At 58.0% G+C, this 27780-nt stretch overlaps 1 protein-coding gene across 6 annotated transcripts; it reads left to right on the top strand.

Moving 5' to 3' along the window:
- Positions 1 to 189: 189 nt before the first annotated feature.
- On the top strand, positions 190 to 24651 carry CNOT12 (CCR4-NOT transcription complex subunit 12). 6 transcript variants are annotated; one of them, XM_081798084.1, is made up of 13 exons: positions 247 to 347; positions 1685 to 1726; positions 3296 to 3404; positions 4445 to 5078; positions 6524 to 6596; positions 10345 to 11772; positions 13972 to 16076; positions 21529 to 21895; positions 22139 to 22289; positions 22402 to 22538; positions 23307 to 23464; positions 23659 to 23731; positions 24222 to 24651. In XM_081798084.1, exons 3-12 carry the CDS (start codon positions 3311 to 3313, stop codon positions 23717 to 23719), a joined length of 5208 nt encoding a protein of 1735 aa, XP_081654210.1. In that variant the 5' UTR covers positions 247 to 347; positions 1685 to 1726; positions 3296 to 3310; the 3' UTR covers positions 23720 to 23731; positions 24222 to 24651. The 6 variants fall into 6 exon arrangements, with proteins under 6 accessions (XP_081654209.1, XP_081654208.1, XP_081654210.1 ...); XM_081798085.1 differs by having other exon boundaries at positions 256 to 330; XM_081798083.1 differs by lacking the exon at positions 1685 to 1726 and having other exon boundaries at positions 190 to 330.
- Positions 24652 to 27780: the final 3129 nt, after the last annotated feature.

Genomic DNA, 27780 nt, shown 5'->3' on the forward strand with positions numbered 1-27780 from the left:
ACGTTCCTAGCCTCCGAGTTGCGTCAGTTTCGCGGGGGTCCGAGCCTGGGACAGGCCCCTTATTTGCAAGACTTATAAATAATTGAGTACCGGGGCTGCGCCTATTTGCATACGACTCGGCGTGTTCTGCCCGGGCTTCCCACTCCCGGTTTCCACCGGCTCATGGATATTCATGAGGCGCTCTGGGGGCGTGGTCCTGGGCGGAGTTAGGGGCGGGGCCCCGCCAGGGCTCGCACTGGCTTGGTCCCGCGGTGACGGCGGCGGCAGCGGTAGGGACTGGCGTCGGGTCGCAGAGCCCGAGCCGAGCGGAGCCGGATCCCGGGGGAGCGCGTGAGTGCGCGGGGGCGGTCAGGAGGGCGAAGGAGGGGGCGGGGTCCGGGATGGGGGCGGGGGAGAGGCATGGAAGGAGTGGGCGCTTTCCTGCCGGGACCTCGGGTTGAGGTGGAGAGGGGCTCACCAGGAAAGTTTGCAGGGCCCGGGGGCGCGGAGGAAGCGGGGGTCGCGGGGGAGCTGGCGCGTGTGCGCGGGGGCGGAGGGTGCACGGTCTGGAGCTCGTGCTGGCCGAGCTAGAAGAAAGGGGGGAGGGGGCGAGGGCTTGAGGCGGGGCCGGGGGCGGGCGGAGCTGCTGGAGGGACCCCCGCCTCCCCCTCCCCGGGCCCGCGCTCGCCCCCACCCCCGGCTCCCTCGGCACGCCCCCAGCCACCCCAGTCCGCCCCCACCCGGTCCGCGTCCCCAGTCCCTCGTCTGTTCGCCGGCTGCTTCACAGCCAGCGCACAGGTCCTCCGCTTCTGCCGCCGTCGCCGCCGCCCCCTCCTCCTCCTCCACCCTCTTCTCCTCCTCCTCTTCGGCTGCCGGCGTCCCCTCTGTGTCCAGAGCTCCCCACTGGGCCCCTTCAGACGGTCCCTCGCCCCGGGCTGTTCCGTCTTCCCGTTGGCCCTCCCTCCTCCAGCAGTTTACGTGCTGTCCCTGCCGACCTCTCTGGCCCCGGATCCGGCCCGAGATCCCAGGGTCCATAGGGGCGACCCCGCTTGCGCCGATGGCGCTTGGGCCCCTGCCCTCCTGGGCTGCAGCTGCCCGGCCTCTCCCCAGCCCCTCTGGCGGCCTTTGCTCCCGGGGGTCAGCTAGTCTCTCCCTGACTGTTGGGGGGTCAGGGGTGCTCCGTGCTGCTGCGATTCTACCGCTTTTTGGCTACGGCCTTGGTCACCTGGGTTTCCCGGCTGGTGCCTCCGAGCTTCTGTGGCCCCTCTCAACTGGGGAAGCCGAGCCCCCCACTTCATTGCTGCAGCCCCTCATACTGCAGTGCCCATCAGGCCCCCAGGTGAAAGGGTTTTACGGTCCTGGGCCAATTTGTCCCCATTTCTAACCACCCACACCATGTCCCTTGAAATAAATGTTCAAGGACAAGGAAGTAATCCTGTGTTTTTTAATTTTTTTTCATGGCGTGTGCCCCTCCCCCATGCACTCTCGGACTGGCTCTGCACAGTTATCACCCACCCACAGCATGCAGTCCTCCCTTGTAGTTGGCCGACCAAGGGATTGACGGTCCTGGGTTTCTCTTTATCCTCTTGGTGTTTTCTCTCATTTTAGAAGCAAGCTGGGGCAGGGTCAAATGTGAGGGGTGTGTGGGTTTTCCAAAGGCTGGGCCCCAGGGGTCCCTTCTCAGGATTTGGCGCTGTCTCCCCAGGCCAGCTGGAGTGGGTGCTGAGGAAGACAGTGCCCCTTGCAGGTGGGAGAGGGTTGGGTTGTCGTCAGGGCTGTGTGCATACAAGGTGTTGGGAAACCTCCTCCTGCCTTTCGAATGAGAGGGGCAGGGCTCTGGAGCCTGGGGGGTGGGGGTCTTGTGGGTGGGATGGAGCCAGAATGGGAACTGAGGAGGTGGTGGAGTATCTGAGGAGCAGGTGACAAGACTGGGGCCCGCACGAGTGAAGGAATGGTCTGGAATGCCAGCAGCCTGTGGAGAGGAGGAGGTAGTTAGTTAGCAAGGTCTTAGCTCATTGGTGACACTGAATGGAATCATACGAATACTGGCCGACATTTACTGGCTACTTTTTACGGGTTGGGCGTTGTGCTAAGTTTGCATGCACCATCTCACATAGGTCTCCCACCAGCTTCAGGTACACCGTTTTTCACATAGGAAAATAGGCTTAGAGAAGTAAGCAATGTGCCTAAGGTCACACAGCTGGAAAGTGGTAGAGCCACTCAGCATTTGAATCCTGGTATATCAGACCCCAAAACTCCTGCTACATACAGGTTTAGAGGAGGGGCACCATTTGGTCCCTGCCATAGGGCTGTGTTGCTTGGTTTAAAATTTCTTCTGTCCCCCTCAAAATCCCTCAGGCCAACCCTGGGGGCAAGTGATGCCCAGTATCCCCATTTCATAGGCTGTGGCTATCCCACCCTGACTGCCTAGAAGGGGGAACCCCAGGGAGTTTTTCCCCCAAGCCACCCCACCCCCCGGATGTTCTCAAGTCCTGTCCCATTCTCCCAGCCCAGGCCTGGGCGGGCTCCTCCTTCCTCTTGGCGAGGCTCTGGAAATCCAGTGGGAGGCCATTGCTATGGCAACAGGACTAGGCCCTGGCTTTACCTCATCAAATTCCAAGCTGAAGCCAAAGCAATTGAGAAATTAAAGAAAAAAAATGTATTCCAGATGTTTACTTTTTATTCCTTATTTTTCCGTGTTTGGATGAGACAGCTCAGGGAGGCGGGAGTGGGGCAGGGATGTGGAAGGAGGAGGGGGAAGGGGGGGAGAGGGAACCACTCCCAGCTGCAGGAGTGGGGGAAGGAGGGTGAGCGGGAAGGGGGGGGCAGGCGCTGGGGCGGAGCCCCAGGTTGGGGAGGAGCGGGTTTTTCCCGTCTCCCATGAGGTGATTCACGGAGAGACCTCAGACTTCATGGCCCTCTTGCTCTGCCCCTGAGTAGGTATCTCGGGCAGGGCTGCCGGCCCCAAGGGGTGCCTTGGGAACAGTAAGTGGGGTGTTTTGGAGAGCTTGCCAGAGGGAGCAGCGGGCGGGTCCCTGAAGCTCCAGGACTTTGGGGTTAGGAGCCTGGAGTTTAGAGACTAGTCTGGGAAGAGTGGAGGATACAGCCGCTGGGGACGTCCCTTGACCTCTTCCAAGCTCCTCTGAAGTTCCTGCTTCCTGTCCCACACTCTGTCTCTGCTAGTTGTAGGAGACTTCTCTCAGCTAGGTCTACTGCTAGTGCCCAGCCCCTTTGCCTTCTCAGTCTCTCTCTCTCTCTTTTCCTGGGTCTCCAGCCACCCAGCTCACAGCCCCTCTGCCCCCCAATTCTCCTGCAGGTTCTGCCGCATGTGATGAAAGTGTCGGCTCTCAGGGAAGGCACACCCATGGCTTCCCCACCGCCCCGGGAGATGGAGGAAGAGCTGGTATCTGCTGGCTCCGAGCCAGGTACCTATGGGTGCAGGGTGGAGCAGGGTGGCTGGGAGGAGGGGGGAGGGGCAGCAGCTGAACCCCAGCTCTGCCTGGGAGGGGGTGGGGCAGTGAGGGCAGGAGGCATAATGGGGATATGCAGGGTGAGTTCTAAAGGCTGTCCGCTCCTGTTGAGACCTTTCAGAAGCGTTTGAGACCCTAGATCCCCGGCAGATGAGAGCAGACTGACCCTCGAGGGCAAGCGGATTAAACTGCGTGTTTTGCAGGGGAGGACACTGAGGTCTAGGGGAGAAACGGCATGCACCTAGGGGAGGGTTTGAATCCAGGCCTTCTGGCTCTGTCTAGACTCCTTTCTTGGGCTGAGCCCAATGAGTGGGTGATACAGGATTCTATGGGAAGGGCCATGGCCATGAGTAATTCCAAGTCTTTTATTTGGCATTGGAATGCCTTATGTAGAAGGTAGGTTTCTGATCTTGTTTTTTTTCCTGTAGCAGATTTACTTCTGTTTGGCTTAGGTCAATAGTAAGTTTGCATTCCTGATCACACACCAGATAACCCAGGTGGCTTGGGTGTGCACTCGGTGGGGGGGTGGGGGGGCAGTGGGGAGACAGAGTGGGGAAGCTGAGCTACGTTTACTGTGGGTGGTGGCATAGTAGAGTGTCATGTTGGAGGAAAGGACTGGATTGGGGACATGGTGGCCTGGCTGCTTGATGTGGGCAGGCCGGCATCTGTTTATTGGCTCTTGTTCATTCATTTGTTTGTTCATTTGAGAAGAACGTGTGCTAGGGTGCAAAATGGGGTACAAGGAGAAATAAGGTGCCAGCTGGGCCCTTAAGTGGCTTTAGCTTGTGAGGGAGTTGATTAACATTTTTGAAATTTGGAGTTGGGAGAAGATGCTTCTGAGACGTGTATGGAAAATCAAGGAAGGCTTCCTGGAAGCGGTGACATTTGACTTGGACCTAGAAGGATGTGAACATTCTGAGTTTTTAGGGTGGGCGATGAAGTTCTGTTTTCTGGTTCTTCTGACAGTTCCCCAACCAATCCTTTCCTTTTGGTAGGTGACCCTCGGGCCAAACCTCCCGTCAAGCCCAAACCCCGGGCCCTGCCTGCAAAGCCAGCCCTGCCTGCCAAGCCAAGTCTGCTGGTGCCTGTTGGGCCTCGGCCCCCTCGGGGTCCCCTGGCTGAGCTGCCTTCTGCCCGGAAGATGAACATGCTGGCAGGCCCCCAGCCCTATGGTGGCAGCAAGCGTCCCCTTCCCTTTGCACCAAGGCCTACGACCGAGGCCTCTATTGGAGGAGAAGCCCCTCGAGAGACTGGGAAAGAGGAGGCTGGGAAAGAAGAGATACCCCCTTTGACACCCCCAGCCCGATGTGCTGCCCCAGGAGGTGTGCGGAAGGCCCCTGCCCCCTTCCGTCCAGCCTCAGAGCGCTTTGCAGCCACCACGGTGGAAGAGATCCTGGCCAAGATGGAGCAGCCTCGGAAGGAGGTCCCTGCCAGCCCTGATCGCCTCTGGGGCTCCCGCCTCACCTTTAACCATGATGGCAGCTCGAGATATGGCCCCAGGACCTATGGTGTGGCCACAGGTCCCAGGGATGAGGACGGTGGGACCCTCTCCAGGGGATGGTCCCAGGAGGGGCCAGCAAAGTCTCCCAGCGAGTGCCAGGAAGAGCACAGCAAGACCCCTAAGGAGAGGTGAGGGGTGGGAGGCAACTTGGAGGACACATGGGTGGCCTTATCTGGGACTGTGACCTTCACGTTTAGGTTAGTTTAGTTTAGTGTGCTGTGAGTGCAGGCAGACTCTTGTCTAAGTCACAAAACATTTTCCCTGTAGACAGCGTCATCGTAACGATGTTCTTTTTATAATTGTAATGCTGTTTACAGAGTGGATGGATGTTCACAGTGGAGTTCAAATGTACCGCAGGGAAGTTTATTTTTAGGTTTTTTTATACTGAGAGTTGAATTTTGCCTCATTTAATTGGTAGCCATGCTATTTAGTGAAGAGAATATTAGACCTGTTCTCGAGATCTGGAAACTGAGTCTCGTAAGTGACTTTTTGTGGCTCCTCAGCACGTAAGAGACAGAACTGGGATTTGAATTCAGGTCTCTTTGAGGCCAAAGCACGTTCTCTTAAGTGTAGCTCACACTGTGGGTGGAACAGTGTCCAGCTGCTGGTGTGTGTGTGGAGGGGAGCAGGGGACAGGATGAGTAGGGTGCCCATGAGGAGGAGTCTGATAGAACAGGTAAGACATGGGCACACCTTGATGTCCGGGCAGCTTGCGTCAGTGCACGGGGCTTACGGCCAGGTTGGAGACTGTTGCGTAGGCTTCACTTCCCTGGAGTTGGTGCCTTTGTAGATGGAAGGCTGGCCGGGAGGTGCCCCTTGGGGTGGTGGGCACTGGGCGTTGGAGGGAGAGGCTCCCCTCCCCCTCCTGTTGCTCTGCAGGGCTGCTGTGGTGTGGGCTGAGCCCCAACCTGAAGGCCGCCCCCCCACCCTGCCCTCCAGCCTTGCCGTTCTCACACCTGAACCTGCCTGGAGGGTAGGGTCCCCAATTCACCCGTCTTTGTTCCCAGCCTCTGGGAGGTCACACCCTGCCCCTGTCTGCTCTCTGGCTTCCTCCCCTTCCTTGCTCTAAGCAGAGCTTAAGAGAACAACTTCAACTTTGGAAAATCACTCTTTCCCCTCATCCTCCCCCTGCAATCCTTCAAGAAGTATTGGCAGGGCAGCTGGGACCAGCTGCACTCTCCCTGGCTGGAGGAGAACATTAACCCCTTAGGGGCTAGGGGAAGGAAGACTTATCTTTTGGGGAACCACTGAGAGGTCTGGGCACGCAGGGTGCTTCTCCTTCAGGGTGCTTCTCCTGAAGGAGCGGGTTGTGGGGAGGGGGGCATTTAACCCTTGATATGCAGGAAGGGAATGGGAACCTTCTCCCTGGGCACTTTCTCTATGGAAACTGTACAGCATCTCTGTCCTCAGTGATTCCAGGGGGGGTTCAGGAATAGATGGCCTGGGGCGGAGGGGGGTTAACTTTGGGTGCTAGTGAAGTTCCTTACGCAGACTCTCGATCCACTCTCCCTTTGTCCATCAGTGAGGGGCTGCTCCATTCTTTGCCTCCATTTCCTGTCTTGTTCTTTCACAGGAACACCGCCCCTTTGGACCTGGCCTTCAATGGGGACCTGGCTCTGCCAGCCGGCTCGGACCCACCTGCTGATGTGAGTTAGCCTCCTATTATGAATCAGAATCCTAGTATTTTAGAGCTGGAAGGGTCACCTGAGATCATCTGTGTTACCTCCTTGTAGTTCAGATGGGGACACTGAGGCCTGTGGAGGAGGTGGCTTGCCCCAGGTCTGGCCCCAGGACTCAGATTTCTTGACTCCCAGGCCAGCGTTCTCGACCACTGAGGCGGTTAAGTGTGGTTCAGGCCATGAGACAGGTCATTATGAAGAGTAATTACAGTGTCTGTAACAACTAGCACTGATCAGGTACCTACCTGGGCATGTCCCAGGAACAGTGACTAACTTAGTCGTTGTGGTAACTCTGGCTAGTGGATGCTCCTGGTCCCATGTGAGGCGTGTGAATGCCACAGCTCACAGAGGTTAGGTATGCAGGGGCTGAAGCCTGGTTCCATTGTTCTCCCTGGCCAAGCTGCCTTCTTGGGCTTTAGAAGAGGAGGGTTTCCTGTTTCATTCCCACTGTTCCACATAGCATGCTCAGAGGGTGGCCAGGCTCAGCCTGCTTTTCTTTCTTTTTTTTCTTTTCTTTAAAAGATTTTATTTATTTGAGTGCAGGGCAGGAAGAGATCGGACAGGAGTGGGGGAGGGGCAGAGGGAGAGGGAGAAACAGACTCTCTGCTGAGCAGGGAGCCAGATGTGGGGCTTGATCCCAGGACTTTGGGATCACAACCCGAGCCGAAGGCAGACGCTTAACTGACTGAGCCACCCAGGCGCCCCCCAGCTTGCTTTCCTAAGTAACTGATATTCCTTCTTGCTCACAGAACCCTTGCTAGCCGAAGGCTGTCCCATCTCCCCGACAGTGGAGACCTGACCACATTTCCTTGTCCATCCAACAAATGTTTACTGAGCACCTACCACGAGCTGGGTGCCGGGGACACAGCAAAGAACAAAGCTCACACTGTCCTGCTCTCAGGGAGCTCACCTTCTAGTGTGGGGAGGCAGACATGAGCACAGGCCGCCCTGTGAACCTGCAGACGGTAGCGAGTCAGACAAGTGTGGGAGACCTGGAGAGGCAGAGAGCTCTGGGCTGAGGGTAATCGGGGAGGCCTTGCTGTGAAGGTAAGGGAGTGAGCTGCATGGGTGTTTGGGGAGCAGCGTGTTGGGCAGAGGGAACTGCAAGTACAAGGGACTTGGTACCTTGCTGGCTAGGAAGCCAGGATGCCTGGATTGCAGCGAGGGGGGTGTCGCGTGCTGGGGAGGTGTGACAGGTGGTGGGTCAGTGTGCTTGGAGCCTCACAGGACGCCAGAAGGACTTGGGCTCCCTGAGAGGAAGAAGCCGTTGAGGGGTGTGGGGGAGGGCGGTGACGTGTTGCTGGCTTAGTTGTAAAGGGTCGTCTTGGTGGCAGGGAGCTAAGAGCGGTAGCACGGACCAGTTGGGGCATCATCCAGGTAGGAGATGATGGTGGTTGGACCCTGGCAGCCGACTCTGTGTGCGGTTGGGAGGCGTGAAGTGGGCAGGGTTTGCAGGTACACTGCTAGGAGAGGGGGGGCCAGTGCAGAGGCACGGATGACGGCAGGGCGTTTGGCCTATGCAGCGGAGGGGTGAGGTTACCATTCACTGAGATGGGGACTGGGAAGGCCGAAGCAGGATCAGGGGAAATGAGTTTGCTTCTGGATTTGTTGCATTTGCGATCCCTCTTAGATACCCAAATGGAAATGGGGGTGCAGCTGGCGAGTTGTAGGCATAGAGGCAGCGGTTAAGATGGCTGAGGTCCCCAGGAGGGTTAAGGTCACCAGAGGCACAGGGGAGGTAGTGGAGGGCAGAAGGCCCCGGCCCCAGGCTTAGCAGGGGACACCCTGAGGGGATCAGGGATGGTGGAGTCCTAGAGGCCACATGGAGCCAGCAGCCAGCTTCGGGGCTGGACGAGGGCATATCCACGGTCAGATGCTGCTGCCAGGTCAAGGCAGGTGAGCCCTGGGAATGGGATTTAGCTACAGGGAGGTCACTGATGACCTTGACAAGAGAATTAGCTGGCATGGTGAAGGGAAAAGGCTGTTGGGAGTGGGTTTGGGAGAGAATGGGGCGAGAGGAACTCTCCCGATAGATAGTGAATGTAGGCAAGGTGTTCAAGAAACTGGGTGGTAGCCTCAGAGAGAGGTGAGGTTAAGAGAATGTGTTTGTTTTTGAAGACAGAAGAAATGAGAGCAGTTTGTGTGCTGATGGAAATGAGCCGGTAGAGAAGGAAAGGTCCACGATGCAGGAGGGAGAGCTCTGAGCGAGGACGCTCACAGGCATAGAAGGGAGGAGCACGGTGCTTGGGTTCACGTGCAGGCGGCGGGGTATGAGGGCTGGCAGCTGACGGGGGACGGCAAAAGCGTTGCCTGGGAGTGTGGGCAGGGGAGGGGAAGTGTAGGGGGACCGCTGGGCACTCGAGGCCCATCTGAGGTCCTGGAGGTCCGAGTGCAGGTCAGGCTGTCGTGAGACCATGCATTCTGTTTGCTTGCTTTTCTCCAGCCACGTCCAGCCCCAGGTGTGGCTGCAGGGAGGTGGAGACCTGGGACAGGTGGGTCACAGAGTCGAGAAGAGGTCAAGGAACAGAGAGCCAGGATGCAAGAAGTGTCGCCTGTGTGGCCATTGAAATCACTAGGGATTATGCCAGGTGGCTAGTGGGGGGAGGGGTGCTGTGATCCTGGAGTGAGGGCTCTGTAGGGGGCACTAGCAGGAGGGGTCACTGGAGGTGTTTTTCTTTTTTTCCTTTAAGATTTATTTAGAGAGAGGAGAGAGAGAGCATGGCAGGGCAGGGCAGAAGAAGAGGGAGCGAGAACCCCAAGCAAACTCCCCGCTGAGCGCAGAGCCCCGAGCCCCATGTGAGGCTCAGTCCCAGGACCCTGAGATCATGACCTGAGTCGATATCAAGAGTCAGGCACTCAACCTACTGAGCCGCTCAGATGCCCCGAAAACTGTGGAGTTTTGTAGAGTGGAGGGAGGATGGAGGGAGTGGAAGGGGCCTCGAGAAGCAAGCAGGATTTCCCCCTGCCCAGACCGAGCAGGGGATGAGGTGGGAGAAAGCACCCCATTGGAGAGGGTGGCAGGGGAAGTGTGACCCGTGGGGAGGGCAAAGGTCAAAGGGAGCAAGGCTTCCTTCATTGTCTAGGGACAGGCCAAGTGGAGTGGTGGAATGCCAGGAAGCCGGGTGCTTGGTGCCCCCTCTGCCCCTTCCTCTTCCCCCTCTGGGCCCCTGTCCCGTAGCATCCGTTGTTTCTGTAAGTCCTATCCCAAGAGGCCATGTGCACAGATCTTATTTAATTTTGACCTAATTCTCTGAGATGGATGTTGTAGCCCTAGCTTACTGAGGGGACAGCTGAGACTCTGAGATCCCAACGACCACCATGGTCATGGGGAGGGCGTATGGCTTAGGAGGGGCAGTGCCCGTCACTCCAAGCCCTGTGCTTTCATGTCCCTTGGTGCCTTTTGCCTGAATCCCGAGTCAAGGCCTGCCTGCTTCCTCGGGGAGTGGATAGTGCTGGGACCTGTGGATACGCAGAATCCTCGGGAGAGGGCCTGGGGTGGGGTCTGTGCGAACCCTAAGAAGCATGAGATACCGTAAATCACTTTTGGCACCTCTCCTAGCTGTCCTGAGAGGCCCACCTTCTGAGCTCCTGTCTCCTTCTCTTGTCTGTGGAGTGAGAGTGTGAGGAAGCAGCTGATCTGGGGTCTATGTGGGGTTGGCAGGGCCCTTCTCCCCAGCTGGGCGGTGTGTAATGGCTCTTGACCTTTCTCTTGCAGATCGCCAAGTGCTGGGACCCCTCGAGTCCAGGCCCCGCCTCAGAGAATGGAGGCTCCGCCAGCCCAGGCCTCCCCACTGAAGTCTCAGGCCTAGCCCATGGGTCTCCCCGACTTCACTCACCTGATGAGGGGTCTTCCCAACTTCACTCACTTGATGAGGGGTCTCCCCGACTTCACTCACCTGATGAGAGCTCTCCCCGCCATTCTCAGCTTCCAGAAACCCAGAGTCCTACAGTTTCTGGGCCTTCTCCCTGCCTCCCTATGACCCCAGCATCTCCAACTGTAGCCCTGCCCGATGAGGGTCAGAGCTCCTGCTGCCCCCCAAGCTCAGGGCTCCCTGTTGTGGAAGCCCCAGAGGCCCCCACACCTGGCAGCCCAGCCCTTGAGAAGGTCTCGGGGCACCGCAGCCTGGAGCAGCCCCTAGCTACCTCTGCCCAGCCCCTGATGGAGGGGGGTGAGTTGCTGGACCTTCCTCGGACGTTTCCATCTGGGGATATGGTGGCCAAGGGTGACATAGACCGTCCCATCAGCCTGGCTCAGCGCCGATTTTCTGAAGGTGTGCTCCGGCCACCTAGCCGGGACCAGGAGGAGCTGGGGGGCTCTCTGGCTGCCCTGCCCCAAACCCAGGGGAGCCAGTCTGCCCTGGATCGTCCCTTTGGGAGTGGGACAGAGTCCAACTGGAGCTTGTCACAGTCCTTTGAATGGACCTTCCCTACTCGGCCTTCGGGTCTGGGGGTGTGGCGGCTGGACTCCCCACCTCCCTCCCCCATCACTGAAGCCACTGAGGCCGCTGAGGCCGCCGAGGCTAGTGACTGGGCTGCATCCAGTAGAGAGGAAGGAGTGTCTGAGCAGGGGCGAGGGGCCCAGTCAGCTCCAGAGGGGCCAGGAAGGCCTGGGTCCTGGGTGCAGGCGGATGACCCGGGCATCTCCCCAACCCAGAAGGGGGATGGGGAGAGTCAGCCCCAGTCCCCAATTCCCCTCAAGCCCTTCTCAACACCAGGGGGCCCACCTGGAGTGGCCTTGCTGCAGGCAGAGGAGAGGTGTGAGGAGCGGGAGCCCCTGGCTGGACAGGAGTCCCTGCTCCCTCTGGCCACCAGGGAGGCCACTCTGCCCGTCCTGGAGCCGGTCCTAGGGCAGCAGCAGTCAGCACCCCCCGACCAGCCCTGTGTCCTCTTTGCTGATACCCCAGACCCCCAGCAGGCTTTGCCTGCTGAGGAGGAGGCCATGACCCAGGCCCACGCTGAGGCCACCCAATCCAGGACAGAAGGTCGAGAGCCCTGTAGTGTGTCGCCCGAGCCTGCAGGCCCTGACGGCAGCTCCCGCTGGCTGGATGAGCTCCTGGCCTCACCACCACCTAGTGCGGGCAGTGCTAGGCGGGGAGCTGGATCTGAGCTCAAAGACACGCAGACCCCAGGTGCCTGCTCCGAGGTGAGGACCGGGGCACAGGGAGGGTAGTGGGCCCCCGGATGGAAGCCGGGGCTTGGGTGGGCCTTCTCAGTGTGGATTTCATGTGTCGAGAGCTTGGGTTACGGCCCCGGGCCAGGCACCTAGAGCTGTGTCCCTCGCAGCTATACGGTGTGGCAGAGCTGATGGAGCTGAGGGTACGGGACCCGTGTGAGCTCATATCCAGCTCCAGCTCCTGCCAGCCGAGCCGTCTGGCTAACTTTTAGCTTCTGAGACCTTTCACGATAAGAGCCATTTGCCTCTTAGGGTCGGACTGCGGGTAGACCGAGATGTCCAGATGCTCAGTGCTTGACCTATACTGAGTGTTAGTCCAGCTTTACAGACGGGATTGTGGAAGGCATACTGAGCGTTAGTCCAGCTTTACAGACGGGGTTGTGGAAGGCAACATAGCGCAGCCATTTAGCATGCGGGCTCTGGAACCAGACTGCCTGGCTTCTCTGCTCCTTGCCCAGATGTGAGCTTGAATGAGTTACTGTTCTGTGCCTCGGTTTCTGCGTCTGTAAAATGGGGCTGACGATAAACTCTCCCTCACATGGCGGAGACTAAAGAGGCCGTAAAGCACTAAGAATAGCACGTAGTTCATCGTGAGTGTTTAGGAAGTGCTGGCTTTATGAACGCTCTTACCCTTTTTTTTTTTTTTTAAAGATTATTTATTTATTTGTTTATTTGACAGACACAGCGAGAGAGGGAACACAAGCAGGGGGAGTGGGAGAGGGAGAAGCAGGCTTCTTGCAGAGCAGGGAGCATCCCAGGACCCTGGGATCATGACCTGAGCCGAAGGCAGACGTTTAACGACTGAGCCACCCAGGCGCCCCATGAACGCCCTTACCCTTGAGCTCAAGACTTGCCTTGTAGACAGGAAGCTGAGGCCCAGAGGAGGCGGAACCTTGTGCAGGGTTACCCAGCAAGTCAGCAGCTGGGCCACGGTCAGAGTGCCAGTTCCCTGGCCAGTGCACTTTCTCCTACTAGGCTGCTCTGAATTTAAGGGCTGGGATCCAGGTGGCTTTTGAAATGTCTTTTTCAAGGCCAGCCTGGGCTGGTAGGGGTGGGGCTGGAAGGAAGGCGGAGCCAGTTGGCCTCTAGGGGTAGGGGGTGTAGAGGTGGAGGCGGAGGAGGAGGAGGAGCAGGAAGGAGTTAAGACCAGGCTGGCTCCCGGTAGGTGTGTCTGTCCCGGGCTCTGGGTGACTCAACTAGCTTCTGGGCGGGGCTACCAGAGCTGCAGCTGCTGTGGAGGGAGCGGGGCCAGGGCGAGCGCGAGCCAGAGTCGTTGGACAGGTCCGGGCGAGGGGAGCGGCCCAGCCCTGTCCCTGCACCCAGCCGCACCCAGGAGCCCAGGGCGGGCTGGGGGCAGGGGCCATGGCCGGGCTTGGGGACCGGGAACCCAGAATGTCTGTCTTGGAGAGGCTGTTAGCCAATGCGGCGCTGAGGGATGAGGCTGGCCGGCTCCGCAGCCCCGAGCCCAGGGCTCCCCCGCCTGAAGGAGTGAGTCGGGGTGGGGGGGGGTAGGGGGGCTGCAGGGAGCCCTGGGCTGGCTCTTTTTCCATGGCAGAGGTTGTCCCTCCTGTCTTCTCCAGGGATGAGGCGAGGGCTATGAGGTCTTCCTGCAAAGGGCTAGGCAGAAGGGTGCTTTCCATAGAGAGGAAGGGGCTGGGAACTTCAGGAAGGGGTGAGTAGGGCCAGGGGCAGGGTTGGACTATTCCCTTGGAAAGGAGGTTGTGGAGGGCCTTTGAGTCTTGATCACTCCTAATAGAAAGTGGACCCCTTTCACAGCCCTGTGAAGACCACTCTGCCAGGCTGCCTTTCATTTTGGCAGTTAGCCAAGTGTTGCCCAAGGGCTGTAAACATGACCATGGGATCATTGATTGTCCATAACAAGTGCCCCTTGCATGCCAGGCACTATGCTGAGGTTTGGTTTAAACGATCTTGTTTCATTCTCCCAAACCACCCCATGCAGTAGGAATTCTTCCCATTTAAGGGTGAGGACCCTGAGGCCCAGAGTGGTTAAGTGATTTGCTCAAGGTCACACAGCTGGGATCTAAACCCAGGCTTTCTGTTGCCAAAGTGGGGCTCTCAGACACTAGGCAGTGCTGAGTCTCATTCTGGACTCCCACTCTGATGGACTCTAAGCATTGTTTTTTTGTGTCTTTATTTTCTGATTCCTAGGGACTCCTTGGCTGGGCCCAGAAAGACCTGCAGAGTGAATTTGGGATTGCAGCAGACCCACCACCCAGCAGTTTCAGTCCTTCCAGCTGGTCCCAGGACACTTCTCAGAACTATGGCCTTGGGAGTGCAAGCCCTGGAGGGGACCCAGGCCTTGGAGAGGGAGACTGGACCAGCAAGTGTGGGCAAGCAGCAGGGGAAGGGAGTGCCAGGGAGTGGGCCAGCAGGTGTGGCATTGGCCAGGAGGACATCCAGCTCGCCAGCCGGGATGGGAGTGGAGTGTCTGCCCCAGGGGGCCTTGCCGCCCAGGATTGGATGATTGGAAAGCCAGCCCAGCTTGGTGCTCAGCAGAGCCAGGAGGCAGATGTTCCGGACTGGGAGTTCAGAAAGAGGGATTCCCAGGGCACTTACTCCAGCCGGGATGCGGAACTCCAAGACCAGGAATTTGGAAAGAGAGACTCGCTGGGTACTTACAGCAGTCGGGATGTAAGCCTTCAGGACTGGGAATTTGGGAAGAGAGACTCTCTGGGTGCTTATGCCAGCCAGGACATAGACGAGCAGCGCCAAAAATTGGGGAAGAAGGACCACCGTGGCAGGTACAGCAGCCAGGATGCAGATGGGCAGGACCCGGAGTTTGGCAAGAGCGTGTCTTCGCTCAGCACCTTCAGCAGCCGGGGTGCAGAGCCGCCGGATCAGGATTTTGGGAAGAGCGCCTGGATGAGGGACTACAGCAGCAGCAGCAGTTCCACAGCCGGGGGCCCTGAGGACCGAGGCTTCGGGATGAGAGCCCTGCGTGCCGGCTTCAGCCCTGAGGAAGCCCAGCAGCAGGACGAGGAGTTTGAGAAGAAGGTCCCGAGTGGCGGAGACGGCCCAGGCGAGACCAGCAGGGAGGCCAGCCAGCCTGAGGAGAGAGAATCGGGGGGCCTGTTCGGCCCCAGCACCCCCCAGGGCCAGGACGGGGCACCGGGACAGAGAGACCAGAGCAGCTCGCATGGCGGTGGTGCCGGCCAGGAGGCAGGGGCCCAGAGCCCGGGCCATGCCGGCCAGGAAGACAGGGAGGTGGGCCGGCGAGGCTGGGCGGGCGACTTCGGCCGCGGTGTCGTCCCCCAGCCGGAGGCCACCTTCAGCCCGGGGCAGCGAGACTGGAGTGGCGACTTCTGCGCGGAAGCCTCCGAGAGAGGCCATCAGTTCGGCATCATCGGTGACGACCGGGCGGGCAGTGCTGTTCTGAGCCCTTCTGGCCAGATGGCGGGTGGCCCCTTCGTGCCTCCAGAGAAGACCCCGGCCGGGCCTGTGGACTGGACTGACCAGCTGGGCCTGAGGAACTTGGAGGTGTCCAGCTGTGTGGCTTCAGGGGGCTCGAGGGGCACCAGGGAGGAAGCTATGGGACACATGAGCTGGTCAGACAAGCTGGGCCTGAGAGATGTGGACCTGGCCGGCCGTTTGGAGGCTGGAGGGTCCGAGAAGCCCAGGGGGACTGGGGTCGGGGAGAAGAAGGACTGGACCTCCAACATCGGGGGGAGGAGCAGAGATCTGGCTGGTGTCGGGGAGGTAGGGAGCCCCAGCCAGGCTAGAGAGAGTGGCGTGGGACAGACTGACTGGTCGGGTGTGGAGGCTGGAGAGTTCCTTAAATCAAGGGAGCGTGGGGTGGGACAGGCAGACTGGACACCAGACCTCGGGTTGAGGAACATGGCGGGGGCAGGTTGTAGCCCCAGAGAGCTTGGGGCGGGCCAGGTGGACTGGGGCAGCAGTCTGGGCCTAAGGAATTTGGAAGTGCCATGTGACCTAGAGTCTGGAGGTTCTCGGGACCCACGGGGATGTGGAGTGGGCCAGATGGACTGGACCCAGGACTTGGGACTCCGGGACATGGAGCTCTCGGGGGCCCCGAGTGAAGCCAGGGAGCATGGGGTGGGAGAGGTCAGCCAGTGCCTGGAGCTAGGGCTCAGGGACCACAGCACCTTGTCCCCGGGCCTGGAGGCCAGAGAGCTGGGGCCTGGCGGGGCAGGTGGGCCAGAGACCCACAGTGAAGACCACTCCACACCTTCCCTGGAGACCTGCCCTGAAGACCCTGGGATGGAGACAGGAGAAGCCCCCGGCTTTGGAACCAGGTAAGGGAGCCCCATCCCTGTGTGGGAGGGAAGGTTTGGCAGCTCTCTGAAACATTGCAGCCCTTTTCAGGAGGGAAGAAACCACTTTCCCCCAAGGACTTGCAGGGTTGGAAAATTGAGATGGTTTGGACTGTGAATTACTAATTTTACTTTTTTTTTTTTTATTGGCGTGTGATACACATACGGTGGACTCTTGTTTCGATGATGGTGATGTTTGAGGTGTTTGCTGCCCATGCTTTAGGCTCCTTGGTGACTGTATCATGACTGTGCTGGAATGGCGTGTGTCCCATCTTTGGGACCCCCAGGTCTCTTGGCCCAAAGCCGTGGGGCTTCCCGGGCCAGGGAACACGGATGCTTTCACGGGTGTCAGCAGGAGGACTGGACTCTGTGTCCACTTGGCCTGGGACACTCCAGGTTAGGAGTGGAGAAGACAGTGGTGCTGGTTGTTTCTTGCAGAGATTGGGAACTTAGTGCTTCTTGCCTGCCCTGTCTTTAGGCCCAGAAGAGCAACAGTTTAAAAACCTGAAGGTCATAGGGACCTGGCTCTTGACCCCCTGATCTTGACCTCCACACACAGAGTGACTGAAAGGGAGCTTTCCAGAGGAACAGACTAGTGGTTTTACGAGCCAACCACAGCCTGTCCCAGGGATTTTTATGTTCTGAACCAGCTGAGGTGATCTCACAGCTGGAAAGGGGGCTGAAAAGAGGTTGGTTCTGTTTTGTTAACATTTCCCGTTCATTGAGATTTGGTTTCATTCTCTTGACTGGGTAGAAGGTTATACCTTTCTGAAGAAGCTGAAGCTTCTCACTGGGCAGTTGGGGAAGAAGGGAAAGGGAGGCGTTGGGTGGGGGCTGTGTTGTGAGTGGAAGGGGCTGAGGGTAGTGGCAGGGGGGCGGGAGGGACGGGGAATGGTCTAGAGGGAATGGTGGGGATGTCAGCCAATGGGTTGGGAGAGGCACTGGAACCAAGGAGGAGGAGAGAGAGAGAGGAAGGTGGGCAGAGTGTGGGGAGGTGCCGAAGGCTGCAGGGCAGGGGTGGGTTCACAGGACGTGGAATCCAGAGGCTCCTGGGGTCTTGGATGAGTTCCGGGACATCTGTAACGTTAGCCTCAGGAAACTTTCCCATTCCTAGTGCCCAGGACCCTGCTCTGCAGGGCTCAGTGCTCTGCTGCCTACCTTACCTCGTTGACCTTCACAGCTGCTCTGTGCCGTGGAAAGGGATTTTTACCATCTCCAGTTTGCATGTAGACAAGGGGTGTGACCTGCTTATGGTCACACAGTCAGCAGAACCGCTTTCTGGCTTCGACATCGTAAATGCTGTCAGGTGTGGTCACAGTGCTTGAGAGTCTCAGACTACTAGGGAGCAGGACTGACGCCCTCCACCTTTCCCCTCTGCTTGGGTGGCTCTTGAGAAGGGGAAAGTGGGAGTATCTTTCCCTTTGTTTAGGACCGGGGTGGGGGCCACCAGGAGGCTGCAGGACTGGGTTGGGGAAGAGGAAGGTAGGCGCGGAGAAGGAGGACTCAGCACTCAGCCGGCTGAGCTTCGGTCTCTAGCCTGCCTTTAAGACGCTCTGGTTTTCTGTCTGTGTTCTAAGTTTGGGGAAGACTGTGTACTCTTTGGCCACAGAAGGAGACCTCGAGTGTTTGTGCATGAGCACGTGCTAGCAGGTGAAAGCACAGGGATAAGGAAACCTGTTTACCTTTCTCTAGTGCAAGGTTTCCTAGACTTATTTGACTAATATCCAAGGAGCTGGTGTTCTGGGCATCTGACTTAGGGAAATTCTACACCCTGGAAAATTGCTCTTTGCGGGAAGTTTTGGAGGTTCCCCTGGGAAGTCCTTGAGGATAGCCCAGAGTAGTCTGGGTTTGGGTCCATCTGCCAGGCTTGGGTCCTGATTCAGCCACGACCTCTGTGACTTTGGGCAAGTTCCTTCTCTTTCTCAGGGCCTCCTGTTTCTTGCACTTACTCCCCCTACTCACAGGGTTAAGAGGTGCGGACACAGACAGAGTGATAGAAACCTGCCTGGCACGTGGTGATGACTGAAAAAAAATGCTTGCTACTTGTATCTGTTTTGCCAATTTGGATGGATCTGAGCTGTCCATAAAGTGAGGCCTGCGGGGACATTTTTGTCATTGCCTCTGTGTGGGACAATGACCCCTGATGGCAGGTGGTCATTGGCTGGAGTGCTGTCCAGCACAGTTGTGACAAGGCCAGCATGGGGGTGGGTGGGTCACAGGGAGAGCTCACGCTCCTTCTTTGTGTCTAGGGCCACCTTTTCCTGGTGGGAGTGGCTCTCTTGGGTCCCCCGAGAGCTCATGAACTGCCCTCTCCTCTCTGTGGCCTCCTGGTCATCTCCTGCCCCTCCCCCGGGCCCAGTGGTGTGGACACCTCTCAGTCATTTTGGGGTCTTCATGAAATCTCCTCAGAGATCATTGAGGCCAGCTCCCTCATTTCATGGGTGGGGAAACTGAGGCCCAGGGAAGCAGTGTGACTCGCACAAGGTCCACAGCTGGTGATTATGGGCTCCTTCATGTTCCCTCGGGCCCCAGCCTTGTCATCATCTCTCTGGGCACGTTTCCTGTCTCTCTTGGGTCCAGGCCATCTGCTGCCCGTTTAGGCACATCATTCCAGCTGGAGGCCTGAGCCTCCCTCATTTTGGGTCTTGGAGCCTTGAGTACTGGGAAGCTGATATTGTGCACATCTGCTTCATACCCTTCCCCAGTTCTGTGCCTGGAATGGTTGTGGGGGGTGGGGTGGGGTTGGATTGAGTTCTGACCCTCAGGAGACGCAAAGTCCAGATGGGGTCAAGGGTATAGATGGTGCAAGATGGGACAGGTTCTCAGGCCAGGAACCTATGTTAGGGATGGTGATTATACTGAAACAGTCTTTTTAAAGATTTTATTATTTGACAGAGGAAGACACAGTGAGGGAACACAAGCAGGGGGAGTGGGAGAGAGAGAAGCAGGCTTCGCGCTGAGCTGGGAGCCCGATGCGGGGCTCGATCCCAGGACCCTGGGATCATGACCTGAGCCGAAGGCAGGCACCCAATGACTGAGCAACCCAGGCGCCCCCAATTTTTTAAAAAAAGATTTATTTAGAGAAAGAATGTGCAGGCATGAGTGGGGGAGGGGCAGAGGGAGAGAGAAAATCCTCAAGCAGACTCCCCACTGAGCATGGAAACGGACGTGGGGCTCGGACTTGGGGCTTGATCCCAGGACCCCCGAGATCCTGGCCTGAGCTGAAATCAAGAGTCGGATGCTCAACTGACTGAGCCACCCAGATGCCCCGATCATCCTAAAAATTTATCAAAGTTTAGCGCACGGTGCTAACGGTGTGCTGGGCACATGTTTCCAGTGTGTTGCCAACAGACCCAGCAAAGTATCAGTCTTTTATGGTCCCCATTTTGCAGATGAAGAAGCTGAGACTCAGAGTGGACAAGTACCGCAAGTGTAGTAGGGGATGGAGCCCATCTCTGCCAGTGGCGGCACCCAGCGTAGGTTCCCGACCATGCTTCTCTCCTGATTCCCTGCCAGGGAGGAGCTCAGGTGATAGGTGATCTGGGTGCTCAGAGGCAGGCAAGCTTCTCCCCAGCTGGGGTGGAGCCAAGCCAGCAGGGATGATGCACACCGCATTCCCTGGTGCTCTTCCCACCGTCCCCTCCTCGTGGCCGCCCCCGGAGCCCACAGAGCTCATCTGCTGCCCTCTGCCCACGTGGCTTGGAGCCAGGTCTTGCTCTGGATGTGGATCTTTCCATCCACCCATCCGCTGTTTCACATCCCCTTAAACTCCTCGGGCCTGCCCTCAGCCTTGTGTCTGCCCCACCCCAGGGAGAGGCTTTGGGCAGGGCCTCAGGCTGGATGGGGGTGCCACCCCTGCCCCCTCTCTCCCGGCCTCCCTGATTTTAAGCTGCAGGGTGAGCTGGCTTTGGCCCCCATCCAGGGCTGCTGCACTTCTGCTGCCACCTCCTCCCTCCCTCCCCAGACCGCTTTAATTTCCATCTGTCAGCAGCTTGTGGAAGGACAGACTGACACATGTTCTCTCTTGCCCTCCCTCCTTCCAGCCTGCTACTGACTCACCTGCCCTACTCCCCTCCCCTTCTAGTCCCTTTGGCAACTCTCTGAGGCTTGGCTTCCAGCACGGCCCTGCCCTGTGTGTGTGTGCGCGCGCGTGTGTGTGTGTGTGTGTGTGTGTGTTGGGCTGTGGCTCGGCTGTGCGTATGGAGGCAGGGTCCTAGATGTGCCTTGAGGGAGGTGTGTGGTGAGTGTGTGCAGGGCGTGTCCCTATTTCAGGGGGAGGTGGCCAGTGCGCGGGCTCGAGGTGCAAGGTGTGTGAGTTAGCGAGCGGATGTGTTTGTGTCGTGTTTTGAGGGAGTGGCAGGCAGGAGATGCGGAGGTTGTATTGAGGTGCAAGGTGACCCAGCCTCTCAGTCAATGGGCAAACATTTGCTTAGTCCTGCCCCTCCTGGCCAGGCCCTGGGCCCAGGGGCTGGGGGCACAGAGGCAAAAGGGACCCATCTTTGCCCTTGAGTTGCTCCCAGACGGGCTCTGAGGCAGGGGCTGGTCCAGGTGGGAGCCCAGGGCGTGCAGGGCTGCGGAGGGGGGTGGAGGCTGAGGGAGGGGAGCAGGGCAGCTTCAGAAGAGGAACTGAACTGCAGGGAGAGTGAGCAGAGGGCCAGGGGGGGAGCCTCCCAGGCGAGGGAATAGCTCGTCCACACACACTGCAGTCTGCGAAGGCCCTGCATGTTCTTTTTTTTTAAAGATTTTATTTATTTTTTGAGAGAGAGAGAGAGTGAGAGAGCACGAGAGGGCGGAGGGTCAGAGGGAGAAGCAGACTCCCTGCTGAGCAGGGAGCCCGATGTGGGACTCGATCCTGGGTCTCCAGGATCATGACCTGAGCCAAAGGCAGTCGCTTAACCAACTGAGCCACCCAGGGGCCCAGGCCCAGCATGTTCTGGGAGTCCCTAGCTGTTCCGTGAGACTGGGGCACGGGGAGGGATGATGTGGGGGCTGAGGGCTGAAGAGGTTGTACAGCCTGATGGGTCAGTGCCTGGCTCATCCCACGCAGGTGCCCCTAGGAGGGGCCCGTTGCTGTCAGTGATGGGGTACACGCTGGGGGCCAGGCACTGGGCTTTGCACTTTGGTTCCCATTTCATTCCCCAGCGACCCTGGAGTTAGAGGACCCTAAGGCTTTGGTAGTGGAGGGACTCATCCAAAGCCTCAGTAAGTGGTGGACCTGGGATTTGAACCTGCCAGGCTGCCCACCTTGTCCCCTCTGAGCTGTGCTATACAAGGCCTTGATCACATCCTTCCGGAAGGAGTCTGGGAAAGCCTGGAAAGGCGGGAGAGGGAAAGGGTGGGGGAAGTGAGGGGCACAGATATTGTGGAGTGGGCTTTGGGGGAGGGAGATGGGGCTTCATGGGTGACCCTGTCCTCTGGTCTGTCTCCTTTGCAGTCCTGGCAGGTGCCCGGCCCGCCCGCCGCCCTCTGGCTCCCAGGGCCTGCTGGAGGGGATGCTGGCCACCAACAACTCCAGGGCAGCGGTCCATGGGGGATCCGCAGCCTCGGGCCTCAGGGGCCTGTTGGAGGAAGAAGGAGCCACAGTGGGTACTGACCAGGGGGAGCCCCTGGAGCCTAGCAGGGACCCTCTGCCTTCCTGGAGGCCACAGCCAGATGGTGAAGCCAGCCAGACAGAAGAGGTGGACGGCACCTGGAGCCCTTCAGGGGTTGGGCAGGGCGAGGAGGGCCTGACACGGCCCCCTCGGCGACCCTCCCAAGGCCCTCCTCCCCGCTCTCCCAGTCAGGACTTCTCCTTCATTGAGGTCAGTGCAGGGTGAGCCCAGGGCAGTGGTTGGGATGTTGGGGGGCATGTGGGTGATGCAGCCGGAGCCTCGGCCCTCGGGCCTCCTTGAGCTGTGTCAGGCCGGGGCGGGGGGCAGGAAGTGGGCAGTGGGTGAGTCCTATGAACAGGGTGCTCTAGGCTGCTGGAGCGATTGAGGGCTCCTGGGGGATGGGGCAGGGCCACGGGACAGCAATGGCAGTGGTGTTGCTGTTGTCCCGAGCAGGACACCGAGATCCTTGACAGTGCCATTTATCGGAACCGTGCCAACCTGGGGCGCAAGCGAGGGCACCGGGCCCCGGCCATTCGGCCTGGGGGCACCCTGGGCCTATCAGAGGCAGCGGACTCGGACGCACGCCTGTTCCAGGACTCTACGGGTAGGGCCCCTGTATTGTTGGGTGCCGTCTGTGTCGCTGCCTGGGGCCTGTGCAGGAGAGGGCTGGTCTGCACTTGCTGTCTGTGCTGAGCCCCCGCTCTGGGCCCTTGCAGAGCCACGAGCTTCTCGGGTGCCGTCTTCAGACGACGAGGTGGTGGAGGAGCCTCAGAACCGCCGGACACGGATGTCCTTAGGCACCAAGGGGCTGAAAGTCAACCTCTTTCCTGGCCTGAGTCCATCAGCCCTGAAGGTACCGTCTGATCCTTCAACCACACATCCAGCCTCTAGCCACCTTGCGTCCAGCGTTTCTTCTGTCCGTCCATCTCTCCCTCCCTCCCTCCATCCCCTGGGCCCTTCTTCCCATCTCTCCTGTCATTTTGCTCTCCATTGAGGGCCCTGCTGGCCCATGCTGTGTGCTAAGTAGGATGGAAGGGAGAACAAGGCGTTCATGTCCCAGTACTTCATGGGGGTGGGTTGGGGACACAAGCCATGTCTCTGATTAGCTCTGGTGAAGGGGGGGAGGTGTTTAGGTGTCACTGGGGAGGTACAGATAAGGGCTAGGCCTGTTCAGAGTGTGTGGGGGGATTATTTCCTAATGGTCATATGGTACGGGATGGGAGGGTATATTGAGGAAGGTCTCACATAAGTATTTGATCTTGGCTTTGAGGCATATGTAGGAGTTGGCTCTGGAGGGTGGGATGATGACGGGGAGTTGTTCCAGGCAGAGGGAACAGAATGAACAAAGACACAGGGCTGGGAAGTCACCACTGGCTTTGTCCAGCCCAGTTAGTCTGAATTCAGTGTAGCAGGATCTTCTTGAGCACCTACTCTGTGCAGGGCATGGCTCAGCTCTTGGAGGGTTATCTTTAAGCGACTTCCCATCCATCTGGGCAAAAGGACTGCAGAGGGGTCTGTACCTGATTCTGGGGACAGCATACCCTTGGGAGAAGGACTTGCCCTCTGGGAATCCTCCCGCTTATTCATCTGATGTGTCCCTGCACTTGGGCTCATCTCCTAGGCCAAGCTGCGCCCCCGGAACCGCTCAGCTGAGGAGGGGGAGCCTGCGGAGAGCAAGCTGAGCCAGAAGGAGTCCGCTGTGCAGCGTTCCAAATCCTGCAAGGTCCCGGGGCTGGGGAAGCCCCTTGCATTACCTCCCAAGCCAGAGAAATCCTCAGGGTAGGTGACCTCAATTGGCCTCACTGGGTTGGCCCGAATTAACTCTGTGAAGTTGGCGCTCCAGTTCCTGGCGCCGCGGTGAAGCCTCAGCCTCCCTCCTCCGGTTGGAGGGTGGGTTTCCCTCCCTACCACTTCCTCACTTTGTTCACCTTTCCTAAGGTTTGCCTTATGACCTTTTCCCTGTGCCATTCTAGGTCAGAAGGATCATCGCCCAACTGGCTACAAGCCCTGAAGCTGAAGAAGAAGAAGGTCTGAGAAGTCCTCGAGGTGAGAGTGGGTTCCCGGGCTGGGCTCTGTCTGGGGCTCATGGGTGAGCAGGGCCTGCCCTGGAGGGTTCAGGAGGCCCTGTACCTTCTTTTGGGCCGTTCTCTCCCCGTTTCTCTCTGAGGAAGACCAGTGGAGCCCAGCTCTAGGACCTGGTGGGCCCCTTGGCTCCCTTAGGTTTTGCCCACAGAACAAGGTGTTGCCTGGGATGGACGAGGAGGAGGGCTTCCGTCCTGCCTTCCTCCCTGGGCTCAAGGACGGTCCCCATGCGACCCCCCGCCCTGTGGCTGGCCCAAGTGGGGTCAGCCAGCCTTTCTGGTCTGGGACCCCTGGAGGCACTTACCAGGCTCAAGGGCTCCTCACTACTAGGCTCAGCTGGGGGAGCCGGGCTGGGCACAGGGAGTGGAAACCGAAGCTGAAGGGGCTCCTCTGGCCGCCACGGTGTCCCCCATGGTGTCCCCTCCTGACCTCTTCCCTCCCCTCCCCCTTGCAGGTCCTTCCCATCGGGCAGTCTCAGGCAGTGCCCATTCCTGTGGGGTCCCCGGCGGGGAGATGGCTGGAGCCCCACCAGGTCCCAGGCTGCAGCCTCTGTCCCCCTCCACGTGAGGAGCGTCTGGGGAGGCACATTTATGCACTTTGTATCCCCCCCCCTTCCCTCCTGACCAGATTCAGGCATTAGTGGTTGAAGGTTTTGGTCCCTCCTCCCTCGCTCTCTTTACACCTCCCTCTCTGCTTCCTCCTCCAGCCTCCCTTGGGTTTTCTTTTGATACCAGTTTATAGCATTTTTATAAAAGCCTTTGATTTTTGTAATGGGCGGAGCCCTGCCCCAGCCCCAGCCCAGGCCTCCCTCCATCCTGCCAGGTGCCCCACAGAGACCAAGAACATTTTGCCACTTGCAACAATAAAGTTTTTTGGGAATTGGTGCTGCCCAGGTTGTGGTGTGTGGTTGAGGTGCCCCAACCCCCGTGCAAGGCCATCGCTGGGCCATCCTGGCCCGCCAGCAGCTCACTGTGACCCTGAACACTCACCTTCCCTGCACCCGTGGGCTCAGTGTCCCTGAGGAGGGCGTTTTGGTGATAGTAGGCTGTGTTCTGATTCGGACAACCCCCGAATCTCAGTAACTAAACACACAACGGGTCATTTTCCATTCATGGCACAGTCCAGGGTGGGTTGGTGGTGGGGACACTCTGCGCCTCGCAGTCATTTAGAACCCAGCTTATTCGCTGTGGTGGTTTGGCTATCTGCAGGGGCCTTGGAGTCCCCCGAGGACTAGTGGGAGACCCTTCCCACAGGGACCACAGAACGGGAGACTCTTCCATTGGCCAGAATTCAACTCCCGGTCCCCGCCAACTGCAGGGGCTACTGTATTGGGAAGTATAGTTTAGCTGTGTGGCCAGAGAGCACTGGGCGTTGGTGAAGAGTCAGCCCTTCTTGCCAGGGAGTTTGGCTTCTGTGAACCCTAAGGGCCCTTTTAGCCCATGCATTCTGGAATGTCCACCGGGCCCTTGCATCCTCCTCGGCCGGTTCCCCAGACCTGCCAACCGCTTTCTCGGAGGCTTGTTGAGAAGAGAGGCCCCTGTGGGCCTCGCCTTGTGGAGCCTGAGCTGAGTCACTGAGGTCAGAGCTACACCTGAATTTGGAAATCATCCCCTTTGCCAGAGCTTCTTAGCTTGTTACGTTGTTACGTTATGTTATGTTATTTTATTGTAGGGGGTATGGGACCTGTTGACCTAATTTGAAAATTTGACCAAAGCTGTGGACTCCCTAGAAAACTGTGCATACCACGGCAGCCTGGAATTCCCATCACGGACCTCCTAGGCTAGTGGTTCTTAACCTTCACCAGTCATCACAGTCTCCCAGGGTGCTTACTGAAATGCACATTCCTGGGCCCACCTCCAGGCTTCCGCTCCTGTAGTTGTGCCCAGGAATCTGCATTTTGAGAAGCCCCCTGAAGTAGAGGGGAAAGAAAGGTGGGGGGCCCCAAGTCACCTCGTGGCTGCACCCCTGGTGGGTCGGTGCCGGGCAAGCCCTGTGCCAACCCTCCCGGGGCCCAGCAGAACGGAGCTGACGTGAGCTTTGTCCTGTTCTCTCCCATTCTCTTTTCCTTGTAGGAGTAGGACTGGCAGGAGCCCAAGCCAAACACTTGACTCATTAGTGGGACAAATGGAGCCTGGGCTGTCCTGGTGCCTGGGCTCTGCTGGGAGGGAGAAGAGATGGGCCCGCTCCCAGGGAAGGCAGAGCCAGATCTGGGGTGTGGGTGGGGGTGTCCCACACTCACCCGCCGCCTGGGGATTGGTTCAGGGCCTTTGTTGGGAGCCCAGGATAGAGGGCAACCCATTCAAGCTTTGACCATAAAGGCAGGTGTGTGACAAATACCCCAACTGGGATAGTAACATTCTTGTGGTGCCGCCATTTCTTGGGGCTGTGCCTGGGGTTCTCGGAAGTGGCCTTGGAGGGGCAGGTATTGTTGGTCTTTTGCCTGGATTTGGATTTTTGGAAACAGCTGAAAGTCACTTGGAGGCTTGCGTTGGGGAATACTCCGGGCAATCAAGGAAGCTGATCAATTTTGGTCCAAGGTGGATCTGAAGGCATTTTCTAAAGAGTTGAATGAGCTCTGGAAGAGTCACTAGAATAAATGTGCAGCCTTTCGGGCTGAAGGCAATGGGTCAATGTGCTTATAAAGGAATCAAGCCTTTTTCAACCCTTTTCCTGGATGTTAGAAAGCTGAGCTGTCCCTTCTCGGAGAACCTTGTCCCAATCCCATTACCAGTAGGAATGTCTCAACACCATCTCTCTCCTATTCCTTGCTTCTGAGGCCCTCACCATGAGTCCGGCCACATATGAATCAGATACCAGATGACGGGAACTTTGGGAACTGAGCAGGAGTGGAGCTCAGGGAGTGATCCCACATTCCCTGCGATCTAGGAGCTGGAATTGGTGTTCGGGGTCGGGCGGAGCCTGAGAACAAGCTGGCCTTTGCCCATGGTGCCCTAGGGATCTGGGTGGTAGTGGTGGGTGTTGGGTGGGGGGACTCTTCTGAAGGGTTGCTGCCCACTTAGCTCTTCCTCCTTCCAGTGTCCTGTCCCCAAATGTGGTCCAGCCATCTGTCATGGTCACTGCCTGTCCTGAGAGGGTTGGAGGCAGGCCAGTTCTGATGGAGCAGTCATTCCTCGGCCGATGGCCCAGAGCAGGCTGAAGCTGGTGGACAATATCCCTCTGCCTCCAGCTTCTCACTGAGCCAGAAGCCTCGGCTCACCTGGGACAAGCCCTTTGGCCTCTGTAGCAGCTGCCTGCCTCCCTCCCTTCCTCTGCCAGCAAGTGCTGATTGATCACAGACAGGAAAAAGGCCGGCAGGGCTCGGAGGCACACCACCCTGCCCTGGGGAGCGAGCCAGGCCCTTGTGGCTCGAGCCTCCTGGGCGCAGAGTGATAAAGTGGGTTTTAATCGCTGCCGGAGAAACGACTCTAATTATACTTTTATTTATATAGCGCTCTGTCTCCAAAGGGCCAAACACCCATTCATTCATTTTTTTTGAAACAAAGTTTATTGAATTTTCTTCTGATGGCAAAAGCAGAACATTCATGGTGGACCACCTAGAAAACACGGAGAAGTAAGATTCAGAAATCCGCCTGTAACATCGTCGCCCAGATATGCCACCAACATTTTTTTTTAAAAGAATACTTTTTATTTTAGGATAGATTTCGATTTATAGACATGTTGCGAAAATAGTACAGAGTTCCTCTAAACCCACACCCAATCTGCCCTAATAGTTTACATTCGTAAGGTACATTTGTTACAACTAATGGAGCAATATTGATGCATTATTATTTATTCAAGTCCACACTTTATTCACAGTCCTTAGGTTTTGCCTAGCCTCCCCTTTTCTGTTCCAGGATCCCATCCCGGACGCCCCATTACATTTAGTAGTCACGTCTCCTTAGGCTCCCCTAGCCTGGGACCGTTTCTCAGACCTTCTTTGTATTTGGTGACCTTGACGGTGTAGAGGAGTCCTGGTCTGGTAATTTGTAGCATGTCCTTCAGTGTGAGAGAGT

Source organism: Leptonychotes weddellii, chromosome 11, assembly GCF_054177405.1.
Source record: "Leptonychotes weddellii isolate Sample4059 chromosome 11, ASM5417740v2, whole genome shotgun sequence".
NCBI classification, from domain to species: domain Eukaryota; kingdom Metazoa; phylum Chordata; class Mammalia; order Carnivora; family Phocidae; genus Leptonychotes; species Leptonychotes weddellii.